This window comes from Varanus komodoensis, unplaced genomic scaffold (genome assembly GCF_004798865.1).
Source record: "Varanus komodoensis strain SLA01 unplaced genomic scaffold, ASM479886v1 scaffold103, whole genome shotgun sequence".
Lineage (NCBI taxonomy): Eukaryota > Metazoa > Chordata > Lepidosauria > Squamata > Varanidae > Varanus > Varanus komodoensis.
This window is the reverse complement of record NW_025335283.1, coordinates 719,362-744,386: the sequence shown is the minus strand read 5'-3', so window position 1 is coordinate 744,386 and position 25,025 is coordinate 719,362. Positions and strand designations below refer to the sequence as shown.

Genomic DNA, 25,025 nt, shown 5'->3' with positions numbered 1-25,025 from the left:
ACTGAGGAATTAATGACAGCTCTTTGTGCTGGGTGAACGGAGCGCTCTTTTTCATGCCGAGGCGCTGGCTGGGGAAGTGGACAGGCAGCCCTGCCCAAGCAGCCCTCCCTGCTCCCCTGCGCAGCCGGTGTCCAGCATGAGCAGGCAGGCAGGACGTGGAGGCCTCAGGTAAGCTGTGGGGGTGGGGGCAGGATGCCTAGGGGGCAGTGGTTGGTGGGGGGCCCGAGCCCAGCCATCTTCCTGGCTGCTTGCTTTGCCTTCTCGAGGGCCTGCAGGGCCCACTGTCGTCTTCTCACAGCCAGCGGGCACCTTGCTGCTTTCTCTTGCTGACATTCATGGGTAAACGGTGTGGTGGGGGGACTCCTTCGGAGCAGGCAGCGATGTGGGACGCAGGAAGTGCCGAGGAACAGGCAGAAAGGTCTCGAGCAGAGCGGTTGGACGGGACTGGCCGGGTGGCTGGGCACTCTCAGGCAGGACATGGGCACCGGCGGCCTTCTCCTGAACCCTTCAGGATGCAGCCCTGCACTCATTTTGACAGAAAACAGTCCCAGACTGCCAGGCTGGCTGGGGCCTGTGGGGCGAGCGCAGGTTCTGTTCTGCCTCGGTGCGTTCGGGCGGGTGCCCTCGGCCAGGATGGCTAGCGGGGGCACACACGGGACCCGCACTGCCCCCTCCCCGACCGGGGGGCTTCTGCTGGCGTTCATGCAGAGGGCTGTGGCACCGGCGGGCTTCTCCCCTTCCCCTCCCGGGCACCACTTCCTGTGCGAGTTGCACTCAGTGTTCCCGCAGGCCACCAGGCAGGCCGTTGTCATCGGGGAACTATTTCTGTGTTGCTGGACTAGAAAGAGGAGGTTCATGTACGTTTCGTGTCCGAATACCTGAAGATCCGGCTGAGCATGCTGTGATTCACCCTGGGGGCCCCGTTTGTCGCTACGCAGGTGCCATTCACCCACCTGAGTTCATTATAGGGGGGTGATGACAGGAAGCTTGCCTGATGTGAAACAGGTCACCTGAGCCTTCCGGCCCAATAGCACCTGCTCCAACAGGCAGCATCTCCCCCATGTTGGACAGAGAGAGCTCTTTTTCCCACCTGAGATTCTTTCCATTCAAAATGCTGGCTGATGAGCCCCGGACCATGCCTGGTCCGAGTCCACGGAGGTGGCCACCTATGCCACTCATCAGTCTACCGGCCGAGTGTCCCAATTCCAAAACACCTTTGCGTGTTGCTCTTGAGACAGAATGACTGGTGTGTGTGGGGGGGTGCCCTATCCTTACTCCAAAGTAGGCCTGCTGAGGGCTGGCTGCCTTGCTCATTTTGTAGCTACGTGCATCTGGCTCGATTCTGATGTGGTGCTGGGTCGAGAAAATGTGTGTCCAGGAGACATGGGGGTCTCACCTCAGCACACCTCCAGAGGGACATTCTTTCACAGAGTGACTTAAACCAAGAGATGGCAAATCACTGATCCGCTTCTTGGAGACATTTCTTTTTCATTTCTTTCTAACTGTGAATTCCAATAAACCCAAATCCAAACTTCCAAAGGGGAAAGAACATCAGCCCTGAAATTAGCAATTGCTGGCATGTAAATTTCCAAATACATAACTGGATATACATTGTATCAGCCTCAGCAAAGGCAGACCAAATATATGTCCATTTAAGAGCGGCATCGGTACGCCATCGACTCGAACACCAGCAGTTCCAGGCAGATGTGAACAATGCTAGGACTGGGCCGTTGCGCTGGGTGGAAAGGAGGGCCACACGCTTTGAGTCTCCCGGGGAAGCGGTAAGGGGGACGCCCGAGAGCCTGTGGCAATTCCCCGCGGAGGAGAGGCTCAATGAAGACAAGTCCCTTTTTCTGAACGCCCCTGCAAGTGTTGCTTTTCTCTCTAATTTTTCCTTCTTTATTTATGGAAATTATTCTTCCAGTCTATGAATGGTGTTTGAATCTACAGTCTACTATTAAAAATATAAAATAAAATACTAGTAGGACAACATCTAACTATCCTTTTGGGTCCCATTATTATTATTATTTCATTTTTATGCCACCCAATGGCTCAGGCTCTCTATGAAATTAACAAAAGTTAAAACCACACAAATTGCAAAAAATTAGCATAAGACAATAAATGCACAGCAGTTGCAACTGAATCACCACAGAAGTAAAGCAGCAGTACAGGATAAAATACCATATTAAAACTAACATTTAAAAGTTAACTGTTAAAATACTGGGAAAATAAAAAGGTTTTACCTGGCTCCAAAAAGAATGCATTATCCAAACTTGGATTGTTACTGCCCCATAACAACAGACAAAGACATTGCGTTATTCTAATTTAAGTCCCATGCATTCAACAAGTTTACTCTGAGTAGGACATCGAATATTACATCTTACACTTTCTGTGTTTCTGAGGATCACCCAAAATTTGCATAGGTATTGTCTGATCACAACGTTAGCACCTTCCATACGTCTGGGAGAAAACAGATGTAGAACTTTTATTGACACTTATTGTTGCAAAAACTAATAGAAACATGGAAACAGAGCGAGTCAGAAGGGGCCTCCTGGGCCATCTAGTCTGACCCCCGGCTCCAGCCGGCTCCTCTCACGACATGCCCACCATGTGCATGTCCAGCCTATCTTTGAACAGCCTCACCGATGGGGCCTCAACCACCTTCCGTGGAAGCCCATTCCACACCCTGGGGGTCAGAAGTGCTTCCTGGCATTCAAATGGAACCTGGGTTCCCTGAGCTTGGCTCCGTTGGAGCGCATCCTGCCTTCCTCTGCAGGGGAGAACAGGTCTCTACCCACCTCCGTGTGACACCCCCTCGCATACCTGTATGTCGCCAACAGATCCCCTCTGAGTCTCCTCTTCTCCAGGCTGAAGAGACCCAGTTCCCTCAGTCTCGCCTCATACCCCATCCCTGCAAACCGGCCACCAACTTTGTGGCCCTACTGACTCTAACCTGGCTATATCCTTCCTGTCATGAGGGGCCCAGAACTGAGCACAATACTCCAGTTGTGGGTGCACCAGAGTCATATAGAGTGGCAGTAATACCTCTCTCGATCTAGAAGCCACGCTTCTGGCCATGCAACCAAGGGTGGCATTCGCCCTCTTGACCACCGCATCACACGGCTGGCTCACGTTCAGCCTGCAGTCGACCAGCACCCCGAGGTCCCTTTCACAAGTTCTGCTCTCCAGCCACTTGCCCCCTAACCTGTACTTATGACACCCATTCCTATGCCCCAAGTGCAAGACCTTGCACTTATCCACATCAAACGCCATCCTGTTGTCTCCTGCCCACTTCCATAGTCTGTCCGGATCCTTTTGGAACTGGAGTACCTGCTCCTCAGTTGTGGCCACTGCTCCAGTTTTAGTGTTGTCTGCGAATTTGATCAGCAGACTGTTCACCCCTTCTTCCATGTCACTGATGAAAAGATTAAACAGGATCGACCCCAGCACAGAGCCCTGGGGGCCCCCGCTTGTCACTGGCCGCCATCCCGACAATTCCCCACTAATGGTTACCCTCTGTTTTCAGTCAGTCAATCATGCCCTTATCCATCGGACAGTGCTTTGGTGTATCCCAAAACTCCTCAGTTTCTCCACCAGGATATCATGGGGCACTTTGTCAAAGGCCTTGCTAAAATCTTTTTATTTTTTTTATTTAAGCTGCATTTTAAATGTTAATATTATTGAATTTTATTTGGCCAGGGCGGCTTATTTTATTCTACTGTATATATTTTAATTGTTATTGTTTTAATTTATTGTGTATTTTATTCTATGTTGTGAGCCGCCCCGAGGCTTCGGCAAGGGGCGGCATAGAAATGTTTTAATAAATAAATAAATAAATAAATAAATAAATAAATAAATAAATCCAGGTAAACCACATCCACTACATCCCCTCCATCTAGCCATCTCGAAACCTTGTCATAGAATTCCACAAGGTTTGTCTGGTAGGACCTGTTGACCTCAAGTTGACCTGGAGGACGATAACATACCCCCACTGTCAGGCCCCTTTCCCCGTCCAAACCCCTAAGTTTCACCCAGACTGCCTCTGCCAAATCCCCATCTGTGCTGCATTCTGTCTCACTGCATCCTATCCCTTCCCTGACGTATAAAGCCACGTCCCCACCCCCCTTTCCCTTCCTGTCCTTTCTAAAAAGGTGATACCCCTCTGTGTTCACATTCCAGACTTGCCTTTCATCCCAAGAGTGCCGCGAGTTCAGCAATATTTTAAGCATGCCTGAAGCCAAACGCATGGGGAGGGCATCACAGGGACCCCAGCATACGGCTCTATGCCAAGCTGCAGCTGATCCTTTTGGTATGACGCAAAAGATGGTGAAACTCTAGGGCACACAGTCCTCTCTGGCGCCCCCCACAGCGCATCGCGTCTGTGCTCGGGGCTGGCCACGCTCCTACTCCTGGCGGAAGGCTGTCCCCGTCACCAGGGACGGAGTAAACCGATCTGCCTGAACTCACGTCTCCCCGTAAATTCCAGGTAACGCCAGGACTCCGAGGAAGCCATGGCAGCCACAACAACACCCTGGAGTGTGCTGCTGGGCTACTCCATCTTCTTCCTTCTGCTCCCAGAAGGTAAGTGAGCAGAAAGTGAGTGTAGCCAAGCCGGGCCTAATATATCCCTACACATGCAGATACTCCCACTGTGAGCTTCAGGGGTTGCCTCTGGCAGCATTTGAGGGAGGGTGGCCTCCCAGGACAATTGATTGTCAGCCAATTACCTGTTTTAAAAAGAAAACCCTGTTTGTCTGTTTAATCATGTGAAATAGCTGATATTGTGAAGTACTAGTTCTCAGCAATGGTCTAATCTGGAGTGCTATGTCCAGTTCTGGGCTTCCAGTTTAAGGAAGAGCCAGACAAGCTGGGAAGGGTCCAGAGAAGGGCAGCGAGGACGATCCGGGGACTGGAAACAAAGCCCTGTGGTGAGAGAGGGAAAGAACTGGGCACGTTTCGCCTCATGGAGAGAAGGCGGAGGGGAGACAGGACAGCCCTCTGCAAGAACCTGAAAGGCTGTCATGAAGAGGAAGGCCAGGCTCTCCTCTTGATCATCCCCGAGTGCAGGGCATGGAATGATGGGCTCAAGCCGCAGGAAGCCAGGTTCCAGCTAGCAAGCAGGAACCATTTCCTGCCTGGGCAATGTGACACAGGAACCTGTGACCTCGGAAGGTAGTGGGCTCTCCCACGCTGGAGGCATTCAAGAGGCAGCTGGGCAGCCACCTGCTAGGCATAGCCTAGCAGGGAGCTGACCGCTCTGGTCCCTTCCCACTCTGCTGCTCTGATTCTGTGATGCTGTGTGTGTGTGTTGCACTCTGCTGCTGGCAGTGTCCAAGACACACGCCGCAAAGTTTTATTTTATCATGGCAGCAGCCAACTGCAGGCGTGGGAGAGGGCCAGGCAGGCCTTCAGTGGGCTGGAGGCTCCCAAGCAACGCAGATATGCAAACCCTGCTCTTTTAAAAAGAGCGCCGCACACTCACTCGCTCTCCCAAGCTTTCCAGGGGGAAGACTCCTCTCCACTCTTCCCCAGCAGGAGCTCTGCCCTGCAGCCACCTCACGGTGGACTCCCCAGTCGTGCTTTTGGGAGCAACAGTCAACGCTTCTTGCACTGTCTGGAGAAACCGCTGCCCATTTCCAAAGGACGAAAAAATCCAGATGCTGTGGAAACTGGACGAGGAGTTCCTGAAGGGCTCGCATGACAGCTTCAGTAATGGGGTGGAAGTTTCCAATATCACCATCGGCCCTCTCAATGAGACCAAGTCCAGTCTGAGCTGCTTTGTGCAGAAGAGGGACGGATCGCCCCAACGCATGAACCTCATCCAGATCCAGGCAGGATGTAAGTGTCGCTCGGCTCTTCCTTTGACTTCCGGCACAGTCCCGCCCGTGCCTGAAGAAGTCCTTCCACTTGCAGCACTTCCTAGCCAGGAGACTGCTGAAGTTGGGGGGCTTTTTCCTGCCAGCACTGCATAGGACTGCACTCTTAGTTGGTTCCTACACCTTCCTTCCACTGAAATAAGCAATGTGTCTGACATTCAGTAAGATAATAATACGAACTGCAAAATCTCAACCCATGTTCTAAAAAAAAGGATAGAAAAAGTCATCTTTATGTTTGGGCCACGTCCAGATCGCCTCTCAGGGCCACGCCTAACTCCGTGAGCTGCTCTGGAGGGCAGGATGGCAGTGCGGTCCTCCGGCTTCCCTCCCCGCCCGCCCGCCAGACTGGAGCACTGAGTGGCACGGGGTGGCAGCGGCTGCGGGTGGTCCTGCCATCGGCTTCTCTGCTCCGCACTCCTGCAGGCGTCGCGGGGATGCCGGGCAGGGAGGCGCGCTGGGGGGCGCTGGGCTTCCAGGCCCTTGGAGCTGGCAGGCGTGTGGTGGGAGCCAGGGGCAGCCCCATGAAGTGCCACGGGCTCCTGGCCTGCTATCACTGGCCTCTCTCCTCGCCCCTCCAGCCAAGGGCTCTCCACCTTTGGCTGGGCCAGGCTTAGCATGATCCGGGCTTAAAGGACACACTAGGCCACAAGAGTGTCCTAAACCTCACTGCAGGGCAGGGCTGGCTGGCTGGGAGGCTTGCAGGCCAGGGGGACCTCGGGAAAGCAGGGGTTCAGACCAGGCACTAAGTCACCCACCCCTGTGGCTTGGCATGCCGTGGCAACCCAGTCAGCATCTGATCACCAAGTGATCCAGGACTCCCCCTCCCCCCGCTCTCTAGCTCATGAAGTAGTGGCTTTTATCCTGCCTGGATCGATGGGTTTTCTTCTCCAAATTCAACAGAGGCTGCTAACTGGGGCCCCACAACCAAACACGCGCTGCCTCTCACGGCCATCCACTGTGCCCTTGACAGGGTGTGAGGAACCCTTGGAGAAGGTCCCTGAAGTGCTCGGGGCAGCTCACACAGGAAGGGGGCGGGGCGTTGTAAAGAAATTCTGGTCCCAGGACCAGGAGGTGTTAAAAGTCAAATCCAGCCCCTTGAATTGAACCCGGAAGCAGCCTGGTAACTGGCTGCTCTGTGGCAGACTCCTCGCAAGGCTGGAATGAGTATTTAAAAATTGACGGTGCTTCTGAGCACAAAGTTCTGTGTTCCAATCCACACACCAGTGTGCCAGGTGTAGTGGCATTTCTGGATTTTGGGGTAGTAGTAAAAATACATAATGTTCTGGTCTGCCATACCTGAAATCCTAGTCAGCACATTACCCTTGAAATACTGTCAAATGCAAAGAAACAGACTCGTGTTTTCTCTGGGCAAAGATGTGCTTGCTTGCTTGCAGTATCATTGCATGCTGAATATAAGAGAACTACAGGAACAGATGTCATTGGGTGGAAACAGACCCAAAAGAACACGAAGAGGTCAGCTTTGGCCTGAAGGTGGCACCAACTGCTTAGAGCAGAAGCCCCTCCCCACATCTGTCTTGTGCTCTTCCTTCAGATCCCCCATCGCCCCCGCAAAACCTTACCTGTGTCATGAACGCCTCGTCCATGAATCTGACCTGCCAGTGGGATGCTGGCCGGGACAGCCTCCTCCCCGTGAGCACCGTCCTGAGGGGCTTCTGGTGAGCAAGGGGGTGTGGGCTGTAGGAGGGCCTGCCTCTCCAGATCCTGGCTCCTGGAGCCGGGACTGGTCGATGGAGACCCTGGTGCATGGGATGGCGTCCAGAATCTCTTTCCGGAGCAAAGTTACGCGGAGGCAACGTTGCCGGGTGCGTGCGCTTCAGGGCCATGGCTTCCAGGCCTGGGCAGGGCGCCCGCAGGGGCAGCAGCTCCACCGCAAGTGAGGGCCGTGTCACCCTCTGGCTTCACAGGGCCCGGAGGGAGTGCAAGGAGCCCCTGGAGCCCATCCCAGGCTGCAGCCCCGCGGCTGGCCAGAGCTCCTGCACCATTGCCCGCCAGCACCTCCGCCTCTATCAGAAGATGCTTTTCCTGGTATCCACGGAGAACGCCCTGGGGGCAGTGGAGTCGGCGCGCCTGTGTGCGGACCCGGCGGACTTGGGTGCGTGGCTCGGGGGGGGGGGGGGGCCCGGGGGCGGGGGGGGGGGGGGGGGGGGGGCGGGGGGGGGGGGGGGGCCCGGGGGGGGCCGGGGGGGGGGGGGGGCGTGGGCAGAGGCAAGCGGCCGCCCGGGCCAGCAGGTCGTCCTGGGGCGAGGGCAGAAGGCGGACGGCAGCCCGGGCTCGAACGGCGCGGAGCCCCAGCGCCGCACGCTGCGCGAGGCCCGCGCCTGAGGCCTTGCCCTGCGCTCGCTTTTCAGTCCTGCTGGAGCCGCCCAGCCTCCTGGCGGTCCAGCCCATCCCGGGGGAGAGCGGCTGTGCGCAGGTGGCGTGGCAGGCCGCGAGCGGCGAGGCGTTCCCGCGGCAGCTGTGCGAGCTGCGCTACCGGGAGGAGGGCGACCCGCAGTGGGTGCTCGTGAGTATCCCGCCGCTCGTCCGCTGCACGTGTCGCTCGCCGCGCTGTGCGCGGGTCCCCGCGGAAAGTGCCCGAGCGCGAGGCCTCGCCGTCGAGCTGCTCGCCGGCCGCCCCCGCCGCTTCAGGCGTGCTCCTTCCCGCGCAGCGCGCCCCCGCAGCCAGGCCGCCCGGGCCGCCCCGCACGGGCGCCCCCAGAGGCCGCGTGGGGCTGGCCGGCCGGGGGCGCGCGCCCGCTGTTCTCATCCGCGCGCTCTGCCCCCAGGTCCGCAACGTCTCCAGCCCCGTCTGGCAGGCGCAGCACTGCGGCCTCCTCTTCGGCACCCCCTACCATCTGCAGATGCGCTGCCGGAAGCTGCCGGCCGGCTACTGGAGCGGCTGGAGCGCGGCGAAGAGCTTCACCACCCCCGAGAAAGGTGCGAGGGGCTGGCAGGAGGGGCGGCAGAAAAGCGGCAGGCAGGCCCAGCTCCGCGTGCCCCGCGTGCTGGCTAGCCCTGTGGAGAGTCCCCCCCCCTCCGGCACAGGCCAGGTGCACCGAGCCCACGGGGTGGGTGCAGCCCTGGCCGGTCTGTGGCAAGCCGTTTCATGGCGACGGGGTGTGAGGAGGCAGGCGGTATGCCCAGAAAGGCATGCTTGACTGTGGGATCTCTGCCCTGCCACTTCCCCTGCCATCCCGCAGGGCAGGACGGACGTGTGGTCTGTGTGCCTATGCACTTTCTGGCAACAAAACAAAACAAGACCCTTTCCCAGTCCTAAGCGAAAAACGCAGTTTAGCTTCCATGAGGGGCAAACGAGGGCTTTGGTAAGTTCCCATGGCGGTAGAACTTCAGGGCCAAGTCCAAAAGGAAGAGAAGCGTGGAGCCCACAGCCTGAGATGAACTCCTGAGTAACTTGCTGCAAGTGGGATGAACAACCTGCCACCCCCTTTCTGTGAGCTGAGATCACTCATATAGTTTCTTCCATTTGATAGCCGCTGTGGATGAATGCCCAGGGTGGGAACCTGCTGGACTTTTTAGAGCCAAACTTGTTTTATTGTAAGCCGTGCCAAGATGCTAGTGGTAGATGGGGTAGAAAAGCTTTTAATGAATGAATGAATGAATGAATGAATGAATGAATATGTTTGGCAAGCACAGACAATCCCTCCACAGTGTCAGATAAGTGTGGGGTAACTGTAAAAATGCGGACAGTGAAAGTCACCCTGTCAAGCTGACATTTGCAATCTCCAAAAAGGGGGGGAGCCAAAATGACCCCTCCCCCCAGTGGATCATAATCCAAGCTGGAATTGCCCATTTTGCCCAATCCCACTGCTTGCCCCAGGTTCAGATGACACAGCGACCATTTCTGGGCACAACAACCCCCGGGCTCGTGGAGCGACTTGTTGCCCACTATCCTGGAGAATCCGGTCCAGGTTTGTCGTGCTGTGGGGACCCAGTCTGGGGGCAGAAGTCTGTTGCTGTCTTTCAGCCTGTCTTCTATCTCCACAAGTAAATGGGACAAGAAAATGTTATGGAAGACCTGTGGGGCAGGCCCCATCCCATCCCCACCCCCCATCACTGCAGCCCTGCGCCGTGAGAATGAGCCTGGCGGTAGCAGGAGGCACCAGTGTCGGCACCAGGCAACGCTGAGCCCAGCCTGGGCAGCTGCACTGCTGCCCCCGTTGCTCCTCTAATGCACGGGTCCTCAAACTATGGCCCATGGGCTGGATTTGGCCCACCATGCCCATTTATCTGCCCCCCCATGGAGGATTGGGACTTGCCACGTGCGTGCGCGGGGTGAGGTGGTGGCTTGCTCATGCAGAGCTCGCTTTGGACTCGCTCGGAGAAAACAATCTCCGCGCGCATCTGCCCCTGCCTCGCTGCGTGCGCACGCACCGCACCCCCCGCCTGCACTGCCTTGGCGACCCACACCCATCGCCAGCACCTTTCAACTGGCCCCCTGTTGAAAAAGTTTGAGGACCCCTGCTCTAATGAAAGCACACAGACCTGAGCTGCTGCCACTCGCTCGCTCGCCTGCGTGCACCACCAGATCTCCTTTGCTCCTCCAGTGCCCTCGGGAAAGCTCGATGCCTGGTGGAAGGTGATGCCCAGACAGGCAGAGGAGACAGAGGTGCAGCTGCTGTGGAAGGTGAGTCCGTTTGCAACACACACAGCGAAGTCCTTTCCTTGGCTCTGGGCCCCACCAGCACAGTCGCCCCAGGCCTTCTGTTGCCACCTGAGTTTGACCGAGCCCTTTTGTAAAGCACAGCCATGGCTCTTGCGCTCGCCCGGATTCGATTTGTCAGCCCACAGAGAACAGAATGTTGTCCAGGCTGGATGTCGCCAGGGCGCTCTTGCAGCAGATCTCCCAGAGGCATTAAGCTTCTCCAGTAGTGAGAGAGCAGCTGGGGTGGGGAGAACTGGTGTGACCACAAAGATGCAGAGGCTTCTTGGTGGATGTTTCTGCAAGCAGAAAAAGATGGAAAGCGCAGCAGTGGGAGAACACTGGAGAGATGCAGCCACATGTCTGGATCACCTGTAAAAATCTGGGTGAAGTTCCAGAGGACTGGAGGGTGGCGTCAGTGGCCCCAATTTTCAAAAAGGGGAGTAGAAGGGACATGGGGAATTACAGACCTGTTAGCCTTACGTCCATTGTAGGAAAAACAATGGAAAGGCTCATAACAGAGAGAGATCTAGTGATGCTGGATAGGGAAAGGAGGCTGACAGCCACACGACACGGCTTCTGCAAAAACAGGTCCTGCCAGATAAACCTTGTGGAATTCTATGACAAGGTTTCGCGATGGCTAGATGGAGGGGATGCAGTGGATGTGGTTTACCTGGATTTCAGCAAGGCCTTTGCCAAAGTGCCCCATGATACCCTGGTTGAGAAACTGAGGAGTTTTGGGATAGACCAAAGCACTGTCTGGTGGATTAGGGCATGGATGACTGACCGAAAGCAGAGGGTAACCATTAGTGGGGAATCATCAGGATGGCAGCCAGTGACAAGCGGGGTCCTCCAGGGCTCTGTCCTGGGGCTGATCCTGTTTAATCTTTTCATCAACGACATGGAAGAAGGGGTGAACAGTCTGCTGATCAGATTCGCAGATGATACTAAAACCGGGGCAGTGGGCACAACTGAGGAGCAGGTACTCCAGATCCAAAAGGATCTGGACAGACTATGGAAGTGGGCAGGAGACAACAAGATGGCGTTCAATGTGGATAAGTGCAAGGTCTTGCACTTGGGGCAGAGGAGTGGGTGTCATAAGTACAGGTTAGGTGATAAGTGGCTGGAGAGCAGCACTTGTGAAAGGGACCTTGGGGTGCTGGTTGACTGCAGGCTAAACATGAGTCAGCCGTGTGATGCGGTGGTCAGAAGGGCGAATGCCACCCTTGGTTGCATAGCCAGAAGCGTGGCTTCTAGATCGAGAGAGGTATTACTACCACTCTATACAACTCTGGTGCGCCCGCAACTGGAGTATTGTGTTCAGTTTTGGGCCCCTCATTACAGGAAGGATATAGTCAGGTTAGAGTCAGTGCAGCGTAGGGCCACAAGGTTGGTGGCCGGTTTGCAGGGGATGGGGTGTGAGGCGAGACTGAGGGAACTGGGTCTTTTCAGCCTGGAGGCAACATACAGGTATGTGAGGGGATGTCACACGGAGGTGGGTAGAGACCTGTTCTCCCCTGCAGAGGAAGGCAGGACGCGCTCCAACGGAGCAAAGCTCAGGAAGCCAAGGTTCCATTTAGATGCCAGGAAGCACTTCCTGACAGTTAGGACCCCAAGGGTGGAATGGGCTTCCCCGGGAGGTGGTTGAGGCCCCATCAGTGGGGGTGTTGAAGGATAGGCTAGCCATGCCCATGGTGGGCATGTCGTGAGTGGAGCCTGCTGGAGCAGGGGGTCAGACTAGATGGCCCGAGAGATCCCTTCTGACTCGCTCTGTCTCTGTGTTTCTATCTGGGGGAGGCAGGGGGTTGCCGAAAGCATCTCCCTCTTTTCCAGGGGTTTATGACTCGAGAATTCTCAGCACCATTGGCAGGTCACAGCTGAAGGGTTCTAGCAGGGGTGAAGGGAAATGGACAGTGATCTGCCCGTCATTTTCCATGGGGGATCCTATGGAAACCAGTCAAAGCAGCTTTGCAGGGCCAAATCTGACCTGTAACCAACCCAGCTTCCTATCCAAATTCTCTCTGTGCTGTAAAGCCAATGAAGCCCCACGAAGCCCATGGTAAAATACTGGGTTACTGGGCCACGCTCAGCACCAGGCCGCGCAAAGAGGACCCCTCCGTGCTCTGCAACACCACGGAGACCTGGTGCACTTTCTCTGTGCCAGCCGGGACGCAGAGAATTTATCTCACCGCCTACAACTCCAAAGGCTCATCAAAGCCTACTGAAGTCCACCTGCTTGAGACGAAAGGTAAGATCCCGCTCAGTTTGGGGGCAGCCCCTCTGCAGACCTTTCAGCATCTCTTGCAGCATAATCGCAGAAGTGGGATCTGGTGTGAGCACTGGGGAAAGGGGTTTTGCAGGCCCCATCCCTGGAAGCTGAGGCTGCCCAGGCTGCATGACTTGGAAAAGGGGGGGGGGCAGGGGCAGACAGTCATTTCTTAAAAATCAGGTGAGCCTTTTAATTTGAGCAGAGTTTAAAGTGAAGCCCTCTATCAACTGCACTGAGAACATTATGAAAAAATGTCTTTTTGAGGACAGGCTTATAAGTTTGGGCAAGAGAGCAGATACTACAGTTACTGCTATACTGGGCTTGATGGGGGGGCGGGCAGGTTGTCAGAGCACCGCCCTGGCCTGAGAGGAGGCCACGCTGTCGATCCCTAGGGGTGCATCAGCTCTGCCTGCACCCGGACAGACTCCCTTTTGCTACCTGAACACAGTTCTCAAATCATGAATAGTCCCTATAAATAGTTTATAAATTGTATATACTACACTTTTCTTACCTTCCATTTGTGGCTTGTAATTTCTGTGAACTGCCCAAGGAGTTTCTGTTATTGGGAAGTTTGGAACTGAAGAAATTAATAATAGCCTTGGCCAGAGCAAATTTCTTTATCAGTATCATCTTTTCTGATGTCCCTTTTAGATCTCTGTCACTTCTTTTGATGTACATCACTTTATAAGTAGGTAGCTCAGAAAAAAACAACTTACAAATGCTTTGAAATAAATACACCAGGCAAGAGCATTTCCCTTTCATCTTATGGGACGAAGCTGCACTGGCTAACAACCTGCTCCCAGCCATTACTTCTGGACAGTGCTGGCCCACCCCAGAGGGGTGCACAAGACTAGGAAAGAGATCAAAAGGAGAGGATGTGAAACCTGAAGGATAGACATTTTTCTTTCCTAAGAGAGAGACCCTTGTACAGTAGGTCGGCACGTGTTAGTCATCAGTGTGACCAGTTAGAAGCCCTGACATACCAGGCACACAGGGCAATGCTTAGGTTCACATTCTTGAACCAGTCATCCTCACTGGCCTTCTTCTTGCCAATTAAGGCTGCGATCCTCTGCATGCTCACCTGAGAATAAGCCACGCTGAACTTCTGGGTAGGCAGGCACAAGACTCCATGCTGAGCTGTCCCGCCTGCCCTCAGTAGTGGGCACTTGTCAGTGGATGCAAAACACGGCAGGAGCGCCAATCCCGTGGTGGAGGAGTTCCCATTCACATTGTAGAAGACCACAGGATGGCTTGGTTCCCAGGGAAATGGGTGCTCGAAGGGGCTATTTGGAGACGTTCCTGGAAGAGAATGGCTTCCGTGGCTTCTCACTCCTCAGCCCACCCCATCGCACCAGTCACTGCAGCTGGCCTTCACCAAGCCTCCAGCTGCTACAGTCCTGCCCCGTGGCCTTTCCTGCTCTCATACCTAGGTCCGCCTGTGCCCAGGATGCGAGCCATCCCCCGGGACGCACACAGCACCTGGGTCTGCTGGGATTCCCCAGGGACAGCGGCCTGGAGCTACATCCTCGAGTGGCGGAGGGTGACCTCTGGTGGCGCATCTGACGGCGACATCGGCTGGACACGGCTGCAGGACAGCGTCACACGAGCCCTGATCCAAGGTGACCCACAGAGCCAGAGGGAGGGCTCCCTCACCCTTGGGAACAGCTGCTGGGAGGCCAAGAGCTGCTCTTCCCCCCACACCCCAAATCCTCAGGCCAAATGTCCCTGGTGCTCTTTTGCTGCCTCTTCCTAGAGTCGGAGAAGCACAACTTCTGTCAGCTCTGCACTGAGTCTAACTAGGCAGGATGGGATTGGGCATGTTTATGCAGTGGCATATTTATTTTTATGCAAATGTATATATTCTTTGTTGACCAAAATGATCCTCCCCCTTATAGCTGGGTGCTGAGCTGAAGGCTGAGTCATAGTTGGAGGAGAACCAGCAAAACCAGCAGGACATCCGTTTTAGTTAGGTGTAGGGCCAAGCTATGAGATGAAAAACACACTTACAAAGGGACCAGTGCACCAATGCATGCCAGTCCCACGTTGCAAATCTGAAGGGCCAGCAGCAGATGGGCGTGTGCCCCGCGCTGCCCTCTCCTCCTCGATTTTGCTTTCGTGGGGAGACAGGCGCCTGGAGCAGGACACAGGAGTGCTACAGGCGGGAGGTGGCTTACCTGCCCCCCTCAACAGCAACAGCACGGATGAGGCAAGGGGTTGGCGTGTGAATGCCTCACTGGAAGCACCTCCCCATCCCAGCCTTTGAGGGTCTTCCTGGTTGCCCGGCATCCCCTAACAAGCACACCCCTCTTTTCCCCAGAAGGTATCGAGCCTTTCCAGCTGTACAACGTCTCCCTCTACCCTCTTTACGGCGACAGAGTGGGAGCACCCCAGCACATAGAGGTCTACACCTGGCAGAAAGGTATACCTCCCATTCCTCCTGGAGGCCCCACCAAGGGTGGGCATGATCGGCCCCAGTAGGGGTCCTGGGAGCTGCTGCTCCTCTCCATGGCCACAGCCTGGAAAAGCTGAGAAGCAGTGATGGTGCCACGCAAGGGAACAAAACATGAGTCAGCCGTGCGATGCGGTGGTCAAGAGGGCGAATGCCACCCTTGGTTGCATAGCCAGAAGCGTGGCTTCTAGATCGAGAGAGGTATTGCTACCACTCTACACGACTCTGGTGCACCCGCAACTGGAGTATTGTGCTCAGTTTTGAGCCCCTCATGACAGAAAGGATATAGCCAGGGTAGAGTCAGTGCAGCGTAGGGCCACAAGGTTGGTGGCCGGTTTGCAGGGGATGCCAGATGAGGCGAGACTGAGGGAACTGGGTCTCTTCAGCCTGGAGAAGAGGAGACTCAGAGGGGATCTGTTGGCGACATGCAGGTATGTGAGGGGGTGTCACGCGGAGGTGGGTAGAGACCTGTTCTCCCCTGCAGAGGAAGGCAGGACGCGCTCCAACGGAGCAAAGCTCAGGGAACCCAGGTTCCATTTAGATGCCAGGAAGCACTTCCTGACAGTTAGGACCCCGAGGGTGTGGAATGGGCTTCCACGGGAGGTCGTTGAGGCCCCATCGGTGAGGGTGTTCAAAGATAGGCTGGACGTGCACTTGGTGGGCATGTCCTGAGTGGAGCCGGCTGGAGCTGAGGGTCAGACTAGATGGCCCGGGAGACCTCTTCTGACTCGCTCTGTTTCTGTGTTTCTGAAAGGAGATGCAAGAGCAGCTGGGCAGTGGCGGAGGGGAGGGGAGGGGAGGGGAGGGAGGCCCCTGCGGCAGGCGTCTTTCTTGAGGGCCCCCACACCAGCTACTGGGTGGGTGCAGCGCAGCCTCTGGGGCCAGCCGGCCTTTGCCTCGCAGTGCTGTCCTCCATGGGCAGCACTCGTAGGCCAGCAGCTCAGAGCTGGAGAAAGCCCCCTACACCTGTTGCTGGATCATCTTTGCCCTGGAGCAAGAGGTGCAGGAGCACAATCTAAATACCTATCTAAATCAAAATTGATATACTCTCTGATTCCACAGTTTAACTTGTCAAAATAGGGGAGGTTGGGATGGGGAAATACGTCAGTTAGTCCTGGTACAAACACTTCCATTCTTAGACTGGGGGCTCCTACCTGAAATGTTTGAAGGAGGAGACTCCTCCAGGGGTCACTCCCAAGCAGCCATGCTCCAGATGACTGAGCCCAGCTGGGCCCCTCGCACCCCCCTGACCCTGCTCTGAGAGCGATGATGTTAACCCTTTTCCCTCTGCACAGCTCCTTCTGACACTCCCAAACTTCGTCCAGTGGTCAGTAAGACAACAGCAGAACTCCAGTGGGAGCCCATCCCAGTGGAAAAGCGGAATGGCTTCATCACCAACTACACCATTTTCTGGACCGGCACCCACGAAGGCACAAGGAGTGAGTTCCCCCTCAGCACATCCCATTTCCCTGTAAAGCAGGGAAGAGCCTGCAACTGCCATGCAGTGGGGGGGGGGGCGGCAGCCCCCAGCAGAGGCTCCACAAGCCAGCTTGGAAGAGGCTCCCATTTTTCCTGGCAGTGCGGACGAGCCCCTCGCTTGCCTCGGGGAACAGAGGAATATTTCGCTGGGTAAGCCTTAGACTCAGGTCTTCCAGGGACACCGCCAGTTCATGGGGCGTCCTCCCTGTGCTCCTTACACCCCAGCAGCATCAGATTTGCCATCCCATCGCCCCCTCCATCGCTCAGTAAAGAGCTTCAGTCTCCAGTCTAAGGCGCAGACTACGTGAGGGGGACCAAGGGCTTCTCCGCATGAGGGGTCTAACCCCCAGAGGCTTCATCTTCTATTTTTCTTGTGGGAAGAAAAATCGATGCTTTGCACTAGTTTTTTTCCTTGGGGTCTGTCATTCTCTGCCTCGCTATATATTCTATCAAGCCCCCTGGAGCTGGCGCTGTGGCAGAGCTGCCCCAGGGCGAACTGGCAGTACAGTGGTACCTTGGCTCACGAACTTAATCCGTTCCAGGACTCTGGTCGCGACCCAAATTGGTCGCGACCCAAGTTAAATTTCCCCATAAGGTTCAATGTAAATAAGGGTATTTCGTTCTGTAAATATTTTTTTTTAATCACAGAGAAGATGGGCACGATCGCGATCATCACCCAATGCGGAGTTCATGTCCTGAGGAAAATTTTTTCCTAAATTTCTGTTTGCGACCTGATTTGGTCGTGAACTAAGGCGTTCATGAGGCGAGGTACCACTGTACCTGCTTTTTCCTATCATTTTTGCTGCCATTAAAAATTTAATACCAGGCTTCCCTTGCTCGGAAAGAAAAAAGCATTAAAGAGGCTGGAAAACATGGGAAGATGGAAAGGCGAGAAGGTCCTGCAAGTTACTGTAACAGGCCATGAGCGCTCCACAAGCCCCTCGTGGCGAGTGCCCCGCGACGGCCAGTCGAGCGACAAGGCAGGCCCGTGCCTGGCTGTGGCGCAACAGCTGTGCCCACCACGGGGGGCAGGGAGCCCGCTTATTCGCAGACCAGCCAAGGCTGCAGAGGGCATCTGTCCCCGCAGGAAGGAATCTGTGCTGGACAGATGAGCCCCCAGCCCCGCAGAACCATGCATTCTGTGCTCAAACTGAGAGGAGAAACTTTTAATGAGAAGAGAGCGTGCCCCCACTCTCCAGGTCAGCCAGCTCATGCCCACCCCCAGCCCTCGAAAAGGAGAGCTATGAGGGCGGGCAGAAAATGTTCATTCCCCGGTAACTTGAGCACCAGAGGTATAATGTATGCATTATAAGAACACTCCTCATTGCTGTCTATAATAGAAGCATGTATCCCTCCCATTTAAAACAACAGCAAGAAACAGGCAGCTTTTAAGAGTGCAAGGAAAGCCGGAGGGCATTGTTCCCATCACACAGGACACTCCCTGCCCAGCATGAGAAGTGTGCTTCTTCGGAGATGCGGCCTCTTGCCACCCAGAGGCAGTCCTGGATTGGCTGTACAAATGAAGCTTTAAAAATCTTCTGTTTGATCAGTACCGCCCAAGGTTCTTCATCAGCCCATCTAACCGGCCTTTCCTCGATCTGGCACCTTCTCCACTCCTCTCAGCCCCAGCCGGCACAGTCCTTGACCGAGAGCAACGAGAACCGAAGTCCAGGACTGCGGCCTCCACACGCTCCTCTCTGGTTGCTTCCCTGCCCTTCCAGGTCAGCCCAAGGAAGGACTGAGCCATTGCCTGGCTGAACCCTTCTTCCTGGATTGGCCTCTTTTGCCCCCTCTGTCTTCCCATTTGAGCCCTGCCCAGACTTGATCTGGCCAAGGTTTCCCTCATCATCCGGCAGGTGCTGCCCAGCCCCCCCCCCCCCGCCCCGGCCTGGCTCCAAAATTAGGCAGTTCACCCCCAGGCTCCAAAGCTGAGGCATGAGGAACGGTGCCCTGCTGCTGATCCAGTTCTTCTGCCCTTCATTGCCTCCTCCAGGCGCTGTTCTGAACTCCTCGGTGAACACCTTCACCATCACAGACCTCTGGCCTTCGAGGATGTACATTGTCCATATAATGGCCTCTACAGTGGGGGGAAGTACAAATGGAAGCATTCTGACATTCCACACAAAGGCAATGGGTAAGGAAACCACTGTGGCTGGGGCTGGGAACCAAATACCTGGCGGGAATCCCAGAACTGGAGAACAACTGGGGTTGGCACCTACAGCCTCTTTCTCCTAAACTGCTGGGAATGGATGAGACTTCCCCAGAAGTGGCCCTGCTTGCTGTGAAGGGCAGTGGGTGCAAAACAGCTCCTTGCTGTGGCCACAAGTACAAACTTTGGTCCTCATTGATTTGGTGTATGCCCAAAACACATGGTGATTTGTACACCTTCCTCGCTCCCCTAGCATGACCCTCCAGGTCACCTGCCCACACAACAAGTGTCACAGAAGCAGGGCAGGGGGCTCACGCCTGTGGGCCACAGCAGCCTCCTCCCTGAGCTGCGTGGAGCACTGCAGGGCCTCTGTGACAGCAGCTAAGATTCTTGGGTGTCCTTACACATTCTCCCAAAGAAAAATGCCCCACGCAAATGCTCACTGTTGCAATGAAGGAAGCCGCAGGAGGCAGCGAGTGTGATCTTGCCCTGGAAAGGGCTGACGAGAGTAATTCAGGGTCATCTTTGCACTGCGGTCCAGTGCAACTACCCTGCAGCTCCCGCAACACCGCTGGGGGCTTCTCCATCTGAGACCCCCACCAGCTGCCATGCCCAAGGGTAGAACTGCAGGGGTTTCCTCCCTGGGTCGTGGCAGCTACCTGCTGATTCCCAGGCATCCCACGGTCCAAGGTCAAGGGGAAACTAATGCACACATGCCCTCCAGCCACCCTCCCTCTGCTGGCGGGGCGAGCAACGTGTGTGCAAAATGCCTGCTCTGTTTGCACACTTCAGCCAGTAAATGGCACACGTTTACTTCTCACGTAAATGGCACGGGGGGGGGGGCAAGCACCCCCACTCGCACTCAGCCCCAGTGCAAGTCTTCTTGAACCCTCCTTGCTCAACCCCTTGATCTCTCCTCCAGACGACACAGACATCCTGTTCGTGTACACACTCATCGGGCTGCTCCTGGCCATGATCACTGTGCTGGTCATCTGCTTCCAGAAGAGCAAGAGGTGAGTGGAGAAGGAACCAGGGGCTGCAAAATCCACAGGAAGGACACTTGGGCCAAGGCTCTTCAACATGCTTAGCAATGATTTGGATGATAAAGCACAAGGGATGCTTCTCACATTTGCAGATAACACAAAACCTGGGTGGATGATGTTGAGAGGCTGGACAACTGGCTGAAAGTGGCAGGATGCAAATCAGTAGGGACAAATGCCAAGCTCTCCACCTAGGGAAAAGAAACCAAATGCATCGTTACAAGATGGGGAATATTGGTCCAACAATACTGCAAGTGAGCAGGATCTTGCAATTGTTGCAGATCACAAATTAAGTAGGAATCAATAATGTGATAGGATTGCAAAAAGGGCAAATGCCATTTAGGCTGCATTACTAGCAGTATAGCTTCCAAATCGGGTAAGGTCCTGGTTCCCCTCTATTCAGCACTAGTTACGGCCCATCTGGAGTACTGTGTCCAGTACTGGGCACCACACTTCAAGAAAGATGCAGACAAACCAGAAAGAGTTCAGAGCAGAGCAACAAAGATGATTAGAGAACTGGAAACAAAGCCCTAAGAGGAAGAACTGGAAGAATTGGGTATGTTTAGCCTTGAGAAGAGAAAACTGAGGGGAGATACATGATAGCATTTTCAAATATTTGAAAGGCTGTCACACTGAGGAGGGCCAGGATCTCAATCATCTCAGAGTGCTGGACACAGAAGGATGGGCTCAAGTTACAAGAAGCCAGATTCCAGCTGGACTTCAGGAAGAACTTCCAAACTGCTAGAGCAGTATGGCAGTAGACCCAGTGACCGAGGGAGGTGGTGGGCTCCCCACACTGAAGGCATTTAAGGTGCAGCTGGACAGCCGTCCTAGTCGTGCACTGAGCAGGGCGTTGGACCTGATGGCCCTCTGGCCCCTCCCAACCCTACCGTTCCATGAGGCTGTGACGCCTGCCTGCCATGTCAGTGCCACAGCTGCCAAGCAGTGTCAACAGCACAAGGCTTGATGCTCTCTAGGATCCCCTTTCACATCTGGAGGCTGAGCACTGCAGAACAGGCAGAGAAAAGGCGGGGCACTGCCCAGAGGACCTAAGACAAGAGCTGGGGTGAAGGGGACCTAGCAGGGAAGGCAGATGACCATAGCAGCGAAGGGTATTTGACACTGGGTGCAATAGGAGAAGGGGAAACTCTTGGTGGGAAAAGCAGTGGGGAGCATTAAACATCATGGACAAGAAGCCTGATGAAGGCTCAAAAAGCAGCTGGAAGCTGACAGTATTTTGACATGGAAAGACTTTATTGTATTTGTTTGGTTGTGGACCATAATGGCACTAAAATACTCGTAGAAAATCCAGGAAGTGCATATCACAATGGAAGCGCCAAATAGATACCGGTTATTAAAAAGACAGATACAAGCAGCACCAGCTGTGGGAGGGAAGACTGGATGGAACAACCAGCAGCCCTTTCCTCACCCCGAGGGAAGCATCTTCCTCTGGAGCTACTGTTTGCATGGGGGAGGAAACCCCTCAGGCACCAGCGTCTCCCGTGTGCCTTATGTCCTAGCAAACAAGGGGACTGCACAAGCAGTGCGGCAAATCCACCAAAGCAACATTCCCACGTGGAGTGGAACAAGCAGTGCTCCCCAAGAGCTCGGTGGACAAAAGACTTGGCTGGCCACTTCTGTGCCTGCCATTTTGCCACGGGTGGCATGCAGCCCTCGGGACTGGGAACCCCCGGCCTGCTGGGACACGCGCTGCTCGAGGCTCACCCGTTCCTTTCTGTGTCACCAACAGGATGAAGACCCAGTTCTGGCCCAGTGTCCCTGACCCAGCCAATAGCAGCCTGGGCAGATGGGCACCAGCCGTGCTGCAAGAGGTAATGGGGGGGGCGTGCCTGACGGAGCAGCAGCCAGGGGGCCCCACGCCACGCTCTCACGGCCTGGCCCAGCTCTGCCTGCAGCCAAGCAAGTCGTGGGAGGGCTTGCAAAGAGCCGGCAGGGGCACCGGTGCCACTTCTGCGCCATGGAGTGTGGAGGCGCAGGCCCGGAAGGGGCAGGCGGTGGCCTGGTGAGGGCCTGTTTCCGCTGGCCGGCAGCAGCAGACGTGCCTCTGGGCAGCCGCCAAAGGGCGGCACCAAAGGGCATTGCCCATTTGGCACCCATTCAGTAGCTTTTTTTTTGCAGGGGGTCTTGAATGAATTTATTGATATGCTGGATTTTGGAATATAGTAGATGAGTTATGTAGGCTGTGTTGGGAGACGGATGTATGAACGAGTTGTTTGATTATGGTTTCTGTGTAATGGTTGGTGAGTGAGTGATCACTCTGGTCCTGTACAGACTACCTTCTCTGCCAGTCACTGTCCAGGGCTAATTTAAAGTGCTTGCAATGACATATACAGCCCTATACGGCTTGGGGCCAGGTTATCTGAGCGAGCGCCTTTCTCCATATATACCCACTGTGAGGGCCCTTGGGCCAGGTTGGCAGAAAATAAGTCTAAAAAATAAGTATTTTTTTTTAAATGCCCTCACAATCACTGCGGTCAAGACCCAAGGCCCCCCTCCGTGTTCCTCCCCAAGTGAAATGAAGGGGAGCTGGCAAGGAGGACGGCATTCTCTTGAATCACACCCAGGTTGTCGGGTTCAGTTCCCCAGGAAATTAGTCTCATGTCGACATGGCATTATTTCGGATAGCAGCTGAAGACCTGTTGGTTTCACACTTATTTTTGAAGGATGAATCTGTTGGGTTTGTTTTTAGTTGCTGCTACCATTTTAACTGTAATTTTATGGTTTTAATTTGGTTGTGAATTATGTTGCATTATTGGATAAATGTTTTATATCCCCCTCAGTTTATTAATTTATCATTTAGTTATTTATTTTATATTTAATATATTTTTATCATTATCAGTTATTATTATTCATTTTATTGACACTGTTGTTTTATTATATTGTTGAATTTTACTCTTTTGACTGTATACAAGCTGCCCAGCGAGCCTGCAGCTAATCGGGCGGCATATAAATCAAATAAATAAGTAACAAAGACATTTCTCAGTACCACTGGAAGCAGCTGCTACTTCTCCACCTGCACTGAGCTGTGCAGCAGGTGTGCAGGCTAGGCCCTGGAAGTGCAGCAGCAGCAAGTCAGCCCTCAGGAAAGTGAGCCTCGAGCCTGAGCACTTGGTTTCGTGGGTCCAGGGCAGCCCTCCCAATCCTGGTGCTGGTCCAGATCGATGGAAGCTGCAGCCCAGTTTATCTGGCAAGCACTGGGCCGAGGGAGTCTGATCCACAACAGTGACAGCCTGCTGGTGATTACTAGCCATGTTAACCAGGAGAGCAAAGCCTTCACCTTTGGGTAGATGCTGAAGACATGCAGGCACTTAGCCTGCTCCTGAATGGACCTGCAGAAGCTGGCCACCCACCGCGGAGAAAAGGCTGGCCTGGAGGCGTGCCTGCTCTGATCCAATCCTGCACTTGCTTACATTTGGTCTGCGCTGTTGCCATTGACCATCCCTTCTCCTCCCACATTCTTTTCCAGGAGACCCTCCCAGCTACCAAGCCATGCGAGCTCAGTCCTGTCATTGTTTCTGCCATCTTAGTCCTTGAAAAAGATGAGAAGAAGTGCCTCTCCTGTGGGAAGAGTGAATCCACCAAGGACCTGGAGGATGGACCAACAAACTTCTCAGATTCCAATGTCCACAACCCTGACGATGCTTCGCCAACTGGTGGCTCAACACCAGCTTCTTACATTAATAGCCCGGAGTCTATCCAATACGCCAAAGTGCTTGTGGACAGTTACCGCAGCCAACAAGAAATAGCCTCTGCTTTCTACATGCGCTCCAACTCCACACAGCCTCTGCTGGGTGACATGACACCCAGCCCAAAGCCCTACGAGAACCTGTGGTTCCACAGTAACCAGACAGACAGAGAGAAGGGCTGCAACTTTCAGGAGGACGCCCTCTTCCTTGACAGGGCACTGTTAGATTTCCCATTGCTGCAAGGTCTAAAAATTGATGGCAATGAAGACCTGAGCAATTTCCGAAGGTTGTAGAGCCCAGCTGATGGAGAAGGGCTACAACTGGAGGTGCCTCTGTGGATTTTCATTTTTTTTATTCTCATCCTCCATGGAGGAAGCACAACCTGGTCCCTCTGGCCACACAGCTTCCCAGCTGTATTTTGTATTTCACTCTGTTGATAGGCCAGGGATGAGTGAGGAGGACATTGGATTCGGGAGAGTGATACCCTTCCCTTTTCCCCAGCCAAACCTGGACAAGAGTCACCAAAACAGGCACTGGACATCAAAGGCTGCCATGCCTTTGACTCTTCTTGCCTGCAGCCCCATTTCTGACTCATCCCTGCTGGAAAACATAACTTATGCTTCTCTCTTCTTGTACCTGAATGATATATGACCCATCTCGGTATTCTAACAGTGCATGTAGACACACATGCACACATTCCTCTGTAGCCACTCGTCACTGGCCTGCATGGCCACTGCCCTCTCAAAGGCTGGCTGCTGGAACACGACTTCCACCCCACCCCGCCCATATTTCTATAGCATTTTGCACATGTAGAGATGCACGCATGTGCAGAAAACTGGTGCTAGAGTGTAGGACCGGCATTCACCCTGAGGAACTGGAGGTCTGCTGGTACCCAGCAATGGCTCCTAGGCTGGCAGTTCTGCAGGGGAAATCCAAGAAATGAAAACTTCACATTGGCATTGAATTAGGAGGTTCATTGCTGCAGAATAAAACAAATATATTCCTTTTCTTTCTGCAAAGACAAACACAGTTCAGACCTTGCCAACGTTACTACTGGTGCTTGCGCAGCTAGGTGAAACAACAAGAAAAAAGCAGCTTCTGGGTCAGTGCAGGCTCTTCATTTTGTTGCTCTTTCTATGATAGGAAGTGACGCTGTGAGTAGCTGGTGCACAAAGGCCCCACTTGAATGGAAGAAACAAGGAGCAGCCTGGAGGACTGAGAAAGGGAAACAAAGACGTTCTCTCTCAACATGAGAAGTGGGGCAGTCAAAGGGAATAAAGTTTCTTGGAGGGAGCGCAGAGAACTCCACCATTTCCCCTAAAATATTTCCCCCACTGTTGCTGCTATTTATCTTGTATATAAGAATGTTAAAAATTAAAGGTGCTTCATAATTCTT

At 54.3% G+C, this 25,025-nt stretch overlaps 1 protein-coding gene across 6 annotated transcripts; it reads left to right on the top strand.

Moving 5' to 3' along the window:
• On the top strand, positions 1-25,025 carry CSF3R (colony stimulating factor 3 receptor). Of its 6 annotated transcripts, none has more exons than XM_044419471.1 (16): positions 1-168; positions 4,487-4,581; positions 5,536-5,838; positions 7,429-7,552; positions 7,802-7,989; positions 8,246-8,400; positions 8,663-8,813; positions 10,442-10,521; positions 12,571-12,784; positions 14,236-14,424; positions 15,123-15,224; positions 16,550-16,693; positions 18,727-18,867; positions 19,805-19,895; positions 21,673-21,754; positions 23,410-25,025. In XM_044419471.1, exons 2-16 carry the CDS (start codon positions 4,512-4,514, stop codon positions 23,920-23,922), a joined length of 2,547 nt encoding a protein of 848 aa, XP_044275406.1. In that variant the 5' UTR covers positions 1-168; positions 4,487-4,511; the 3' UTR covers positions 23,923-25,025. The 6 variants fall into 6 exon arrangements, with proteins under 6 accessions (XP_044275406.1, XP_044275403.1, XP_044275404.1 ...); XM_044419468.1 differs by having other exon boundaries at positions 5,533-5,838; XM_044419469.1 differs by lacking the exon at positions 1-168 and adding an exon at positions 371-1,046.

Coding starts and splice junctions, on each gene's coding strand:
- CSF3R (XM_044419468.1), top strand. CDS start 4,512: ATGGCAGCCACAACAACACCCTGGAGTGTGCTGCTGGGCTACTCCATC. Junction 8,814..10,441: donor CTTCACCACCCCCGAGAAAG/GTGCGAGGGGCT, acceptor TTGCTCCTCCAG/TGCCCTCGGGAAAGCTCGAT. Junction 16,694..18,726: donor CACCCACGAAGGCACAAGGA/GTGAGTTCCCCC, acceptor TGCCTCCTCCAG/GCGCTGTTCTGAACTCCTCG.